This window comes from Babylonia areolata, chromosome 15, assembly GCF_041734735.1.
Source record: "Babylonia areolata isolate BAREFJ2019XMU chromosome 15, ASM4173473v1, whole genome shotgun sequence".
NCBI classification, from domain to species: Eukaryota; Metazoa; Mollusca; class Gastropoda; order Neogastropoda; family Buccinidae; genus Babylonia; species Babylonia areolata.
Window position 1 is genome coordinate 16,355,568 of NC_134890.1, and position 7,500 is coordinate 16,363,067.

Genomic DNA, 7,500 nt, shown 5'->3' on the forward strand with positions numbered 1-7,500 from the left:
CTCGGGTTCGGGTTCGGGTTCTTGTTGTTTGATCTCCTCTGGTTTCGCGTCTTCTGTGGTTTGGGTTTGGGTCCAGTCGAGGTTTTGTCTGTCTTCTGCCTCCTTCACACACACACACACACACACACACACACACACACACACACACACACACACACACACACACACACACACACACATTCACACATTCTGATATCAATTAGAAAGGAATGGCTTATTACTACTACTACTACTACTACTACTACTACTACTACTACACATACACACATACATACATTCTACACACACACACAACTACAAGCACACTGACACATACACACATAGGCACGCATACGCACGCACACACACACACACACACACACACACACACACACACACACACACACACACACACACAATTAGAGACACATGCAACTACACACACACGCACACATACACACACAAACACTCACACACACAACTACACACACAATTAGACACACACAATTACAAACACACACACACACACACACAATTACACAAACACAACCACACACACACGCACACACGCACATGCACAACCACACACACACACACACACACATACACACACACAATTACACACACACAACCACACACACACACACACACATCAACAACCACACACACACACACACACACAATTACACACACACAACCACACACACACACACACACACACACACACATCCACAAGCACACACACACACAATTACACACACACAACCACACACACACACACACACACACACACATCCACAACCACACACACACACACACACACACACACACACACACACACAACCACACACACACACACACAACCACACATACACACACACACACACACACACACACACACAACCACACACACAGACACACACATCCACAACCACACACACACACACACACACATCCACAAACACACACACACACACACACACACACACACACATCAACAAACACACACACACACATCAACAACCACACACACAGACACACACACACACACACACACACACACACACATACAAACACACACACACACACAAACACACACACACACATCAACAACCACACACACACACACACACATACATGATCCTGGGTGAAAGACGGCTGCGGGAAGGAGTCCACGGCACTTCCTCTGGGAGCTCCTGGGGCCGCCGACATCTCCAAGTCCGCCAGATAATCCTGATGTTGGGGGGCTTGGGAGACGGCAGCGGTATCGGTAGCAGCGACGTCTTCTTCCTTCCGAAGCTTGGAGAAATCATCGTCTTCTTCTTCTTCTTCTTCGCCGTCTTCTTCTTCTGCAAAGTCGTCGTAGCGAGCTGGTGGCTCGACACCCTGTGCGGAGAAAGCGTCTGTTGTGGTTTGTGGGATCAGATCCGTTTCCATCTCTCTTCCTCTCTCCGTCACCGCCTCGACTATTGCCCCTGCTTGGGTCGTCGCTGCTGTGAGGGTGTGTGTGTCGTCTTGCTGAGGCGGCGTCGCTTCTTGCCAGGGTGTCGCCTCCCTCCTTCCTTCCCCCTCCTCCTCCTCCTCCTCCTTTCCTCCCCTTCCTCCTCCTCCTCCTCCGGTGAACAAGTCATAACCGTGACTTTCTCCTCCCTCTACTCCTTCTCCTTCTCCTTGCTCGCTCAGGCTTGACGAAGGTTGGGAGGTGGGAGGGGGGAGGGCGAAGGGGTTGGTGGAGGAAGGGGGTGGGGAGGGCTCAGGGTAAACGGCTGCGGCGGCGGGGGTGGGGGCGTGAGGATCGTCTCTCCCCCTTTCTTCTTCTTCTTCTTCGTCGTCGTCGTCCTCCTCCTCCTCTTCCTCTTCCTCTCTTCCTCCCTCCATCATGAATGGGTTGGTGTTGTTGAAGGAGGAGGTGGAGCCCCCTCTCCTCCTCTCCTCCTCCTCCTCCTCCTCTTCCTCCCTGTCCTCTTCTTCAGGAAAGGGGTGGTGGGAGGACGGAGGCGGGGCACTCTGCATCAGAAGGTCGTCGATCTCAGCAGGGGGAGCAGGTTGGTAGGTCTGGAAGGTGGGATCGAAGGGGTTGGTGGTGGTGGTGGTGGTGGTGGTGGGCTGGCCGGGGTGGTACCCGTCTGAGAAGGGCGAGGATTCCTGCTGTTGTTGTTGATGGTGGTAGTGTTGTTGTTGGGGGTCCATGTTCAGCGCTTCCTGGCTTCCGCGATCCAGATCCTCTCCGAACAGAGCTGCTTGGGAATCCATCCTGCTGAACGTCGTCATGAAAATTGTTTAAAAAAAAAAAAAAAAACAGTAACGAGAAGAAGAAGAAGAAGGAGGAGGAGGAGGAGGATAATCATCGTCATCATCATAATGACAACCATCATAATCATAATAACAACAACAACAACAACAACACACACACACACACACACACACACACACCCACACACACACACACACAACCACCCCCCTGCCCTACATCCTCACTCCTTCAAACACCTCTCTTCCCCACATCACACACACACACACACACACACACACACACACACACATACAACTCTCTTTCTCTTTCTCTCTCTCTCTGAACACACACACCACTCCTACCATCCTAAGCCCCTCGCCCTACACCCTCACCCCTCCCTCAAACCCTGACCTCTCTCACTGTCCAAACAAATCTACGTTCCCCCCACCCACCCTGACCCCTCCTCCCCCCCAACACAAACACAATACCCCCTCCCCCCCACACGCACACATACACCCCCCCCCACACACACACACAAACACAACCCCACGCCTCCGCCCCGCCCCCCCCACATAAACACAACACCCCACACCACACACACAAACAACACCCTACACGCACACACCAACACCCCCCCCACACACACACACAACCCCCCCCCCCCCCCACACACACACACACACACAAACACAACACCCCACACGACACACACAAACAACACCCTACACGCACACACAAACACCCCCCCCCCCACACACACACACACACAAACACCCCCCCCCCCCACACACACACACAAACACAACACCCCACACGACACACACACACACACACACACACACACACACAACAACCCTCCCCCCCCTCCAAACACAACCCCCCCCCCCCACACACACACACACACAACACCCCACACCACACACAGACACACACCACACAGACACACACAACCTCCCCCCCCACACAAACACAACAACCCCCGCCCCCCCACACACACAGCCCCCCCCCCCCCCCCACACCCTCCCACACAACTCCCCACCCCGACACACACGCACGCACGCACACACACACACACACACACAACACATACACAACACACACACATATACACAACACACACACAAACACAACACCCTCCCACCCCCACCCCCACACATACACAACAACCCCCCCACACACACACAACCCCCCCATACCCCCACACACAACCCCCCCCCTCCCCCCCTCCCCGAGACACGCACACACACACACACACAAACACACACACACACACACACACACACACACACACACACACAAACCCTACCTATGCTCCTCCTCAGATGACGATGGAGCCGTCATAGGCTGTCCAAAGTCGATGAGCATAGCGTCAGAAGTGGACTGCTGCTGTTGCTGCTGTTGCTGCTGTCCTGTGGTCATCTCCGGTCCAGTGACGGCCGATCCGTTGGTCAGCTGCATGAAGCTGTCGGTCATTCCGCAGCTGCCCAGCATGTCCGGCTGTTCGCTGGACTGCGCTGTGGTTTGTGAGAATCATCATCATCATCATCATCATCATCATCACCATCACCATCATCATCATCATAGCAACGAGAACAACAACAACAACAACAACAATTATCATCATCATCATTATCAACATCCTCATCCTCATCATAACGAGAACAACAACAACAACAATCATCATCATCATCACCATCATCGTCATCATCATAACGACGACGACAACAACAATACTACTAGTACTACTACTACTACTGATAACAACAACAACAACAATAATAATAATAAGGAGAAGAAGAAGAAAAACAGAGCAAAACAACACAATAACAATAGTGATCTACATTTATACAGCGCCTTTTATCTCTAAGAGCTCAGAGGGCTTTACATGTAAGGGAAAAAAATGCAATTAATATAATAAACCATTCATGACCCCTCTTTCTCAAAACCCCTCCCTCCCCCACACCCTCCCCCCTTCTCCCGTACCCCCATCCGCACCCCCAACACACACACACACACACACACACACACACACGCACACACACACTCTCTCTCTCCCTCTCCCACTCCTCATGCATCCAAAGTGAGCTGACATGGAAGAAGGAAGCTGAGAGTGCTTATAAGCCAGTAGACTTTAAAGAGATGAGCTTTTTTTGACTCACTTGTGTAAACAAAGTGAGTCTATGTTTTAACCCGGTGTTCGGTTGTGTGTGTGTGTGTGTGTGTGTGTGTGTGTGTCTGTGTGATGTGTGTGTGTCTGTGTGTCCGTGGTAAACTTTAACATTGACATTTTCTCTGCAAATTGACACCAAATTAGGCATAAAAATAGGAAAAATTCAGTTCTTTCCAGTCATCTTGTTTAAAGCAATATTGCACCTATGGGATGGGCACAAAAAATATAAAATGAAGCCTAATTATATGCAAACTGCATTTACTGTTATATTTATATATTTTGTATTCTCTAAACTTGGCACTTTGATCTGATATTCTGACACAACAACAAGAGCAGTCATTATTATCCTTTTTTTTGTTCAAATAGGAACTTCTTTTGCTAAAAATGGAAGTTTTATTTATTTTGCAAACGTTTTGGTGCAGATAGTAAAAAAGGGAAATTACTCTGTAATTAATGCTAGGGGACTTAATTTGCTTTAAACTGATCTTTCTCAACTTAAACATTACATTTTCTTTTCTTTTCTTTTCTTTTTTCTTCTCCCAAGCTTACCCATCATATTTAATATAGAGCACTTTTCAACCATTTTTAAAATCTCTTCTTTTTTTTCTCCTCCTAATGATTCCTTTACAGGATAAAGCGTGAAGCACAAGTGAGTCTTGAAGGCTTTGCCTCTTTTTTTTTCTTTTTTCTTTTTTGTTAAAAGCGAAAAGCTGAGATAGAATCAGCTGCACGGGAATGATGAGGAAGGTTGTTCCAGATGTGAAGAGCAGCAAAGAGAAAAGAACGTTGTGTGTGTGTGTGTGTGAGTGTGTGTGTGTGTGTGTGTGTGTGTGTGTGTGTGTGTGTGTGTGTTGTGTTTGTCTGTGTGTGTGTGTGTGTGTGTGTGTGTGTGTGTGTGTGTGTGTGTGTGTGTGCAGATGTGAAGAGCAGCAAAGAGAAAAGAACGTTGTGTGTGTGTGTGTGTGTGTGTGTGTGTGTGTGTGTGTGTGTGTGTGTGTGCAGATGTGAAGAGCAGCAAAGAGAAAAGAACGTTCTGTGTGTGTGTGTGTGTGTGTGTATGTGTGTGTGTGTGTGTGTGTGTGTCTGTGTGTGTGTGTGTGTTGTTTGTAACATACACAGGGAATGGACAGTGTAATGGTTTGAACAGTGCTTTTTTATTTATGTAACAATACAATACAGTTATTAAATGGATGAACAGGACAACAAGAAAATATAATACAAAGTACATGCGCTCACGCATGCACACACACACACACACACACACACACACACACACACACACACACACATGGAGAGAGAGAGAGAGAGAGAGAGAGACAGACAGACAGACAGACAGACCGAGACAGAGACAGAGACAGACAAACAGAGACAGACAGACATATACAGAGAGAATGAGAGAGACAGAGAGAGAGAGAGAGAGAGAGAGAGAGAGAGAGAGAAACGACAGACAGAGACAGAGACAGACATATGCAGAATGAGAGAGAGACAGAGAACCACAAAGAGAGAGAGAGAGAGAGAGAGAGACAGACAGACAGACAGACAGGCAGACAGACAGAGACAGAGACAGAATCACAACGACAGAGACAGAGACAGAATCGTCACAACACCACTATCATGCACTCACAGCTGTCCCCGCCATATTCTTCATCCCTGTGTAGGATGAAACTGTCCGTCATCCCACACCCCCCAAAGGAATCATCCCCTCCTCCTCCTCCTCCTCCTCCTCCTCCACCCGCCACCCCTCCACCCCGGGTGAACAAGTTCCCCGTGCTCGCCGTCGACGTCTCCTCCGTGCCCTCCTCGCTGGCCGGGTCAAGGTCAGGGTCAAGGTCACGACCCGAGAAGAGTCCGGACATGGTCATGGGGTCAGCCGCAGCCCCTGTTCCCGGCTGCCCAGCCCCCTCCGACGATGACGACGTCATGGGCTTCATGACGTCATCGTCCATGTCGTTGGCGGAGGTCGTCATCATGAGGTCTTCGTTCTGGTGGTGGTGGTGGTGGTGGTGGGAGCCGTTGAGCGTCACTGCTGCTCCTCCGTCCATTCCTGTAAGGAGGGGGGGGGTGTTGGTGAGTTAAGGAAGGATCGGAGGAAGGAAAGAAGGAAGGAAGGGAGAGAGGAAGGAAGGAAGGGAGGGAGGAAAGAAGGAAGGAAAGATGGGAGGGAGGAAGCGGTAAAGGAAAGTAAGGAAAGAAGGAAGGAAGGAAGGGAGGGAGGAAGGAAGGAAGGAAAGAAGGAAGGAAGGGAGAGAGGGAGGAAGGAAGGAAGGAAAGATGGGAGGAAGGAAGGAAGGAAGGAAGCGGTAAAGGAAAGTAAGGAAAGAAGGAAGGAAGGGAGGGAGGGAGGAGGAAAGAAGGAAGGTGGAAGGGAAGGAAAAAAGAAAAGGAGGAAGGAAGGAAGGAAAGAAGGGAGGAAGGAAAGAAGGAAGGGAGGGAGGAAAGAAGGAAGGAGGAAGTGAGGGAGGAAGGAAGGAAGGAAAGAAGGGAGGGAAGAAGGAAAGAAGGAGAAGGAAGGAAGGAAAGAAGGAAGGGAGGAAAGAAAAGAAGGAAGAGAGGGAGGGAGGTAGGAAGGAAGGAAGGAGAGTAGTAAGGAAAGAAGGAAGGAAGCGGTAAAGGAAAGGAGGGAGGAAAGAATGAAGAACGGGAGGAAGGAAGGAAGGAAGGAAAGGGAAGAAGGAAGAAAGTTGGAGAAAAATATAGAATGTAGGAAGGAAAGAAGACAGAAAGGAAGGAACAAAGGCGAGAAGAGAGAGAGAGAGAGAGAGAGAGAGAGAGAGAGAGAGAGCGGGAATGGGTATTTTGTTATAAGAACAAAGAGAAGAACGAAGTGGGAAGAGGAAGGAAAGTGTCGAAGGAAGAAAGCGCAAAGGAAAATATAAGGAAGGAAGGAAGGAAGGAAGGAAGGAAGGAAGGGAAGCAAAATGAAGCAGTTCAGTCACCCAGTGACGTACAGAGAGGCAAAAACCATCATCCACAGCCAGTAGCGGAAGGAAGAGAAGACTCGGAATGCTGACAAAGGGACAGATGCGATCCAACAACTCCAACGACACCAGCAAACAATCCTCTTCAGACTTCGTACAGGCCACTGCAGACTTTTGAGTCATCTGAGCCCAATGAAAAC

The 7,500-nt window shown here is 49.5% G+C and overlaps 2 protein-coding genes across 5 annotated transcripts in view; both read right to left on the minus strand.

Moving 5' to 3' along the window:
- LOC143290194 (uncharacterized) overlaps positions 1 to 1,751 on the minus strand; it is a 69,547-nt gene extending 67,796 nt beyond the window's left edge. For all 4 annotated transcript variants that reach the window (XM_076599509.1, XM_076599511.1, XM_076599510.1 and 1 more), the window contains exons 1-2: positions 1,117 to 1,751; positions 1 to 102 (exon numbers count right to left, since the gene is read on the minus strand). The exon at positions 1 to 102 is cut by the window's left edge and continues 472 nt beyond it. In XM_076599509.1, the coding sequence (XP_076455624.1) occupies positions 1 to 102; positions 1,117 to 1,416 (402 nt within the window). In that variant the 5' untranslated portion in view covers positions 1,417 to 1,751. The remainder of the gene's footprint in view (positions 103 to 1,116) is intronic.
- LOC143290120 (uncharacterized) overlaps positions 1,446 to 7,500 on the minus strand; it is a 41,652-nt gene continuing 35,597 nt past the window's right edge. The window contains exons 2-5 of the mRNA XM_076599407.1: positions 6,007 to 6,426; positions 3,519 to 3,726; positions 1,636 to 2,233; positions 1,446 to 1,472 (exon numbers count right to left, since the gene is read on the minus strand). Coding sequence (XP_076455522.1) covers positions 1,446 to 1,472; positions 1,636 to 2,233; positions 3,519 to 3,726; positions 6,007 to 6,426 — 1,253 coding nt within the window. The remainder of the gene's footprint in view (positions 1,473 to 1,635; positions 2,234 to 3,518; positions 3,727 to 6,006; positions 6,427 to 7,500) is intronic.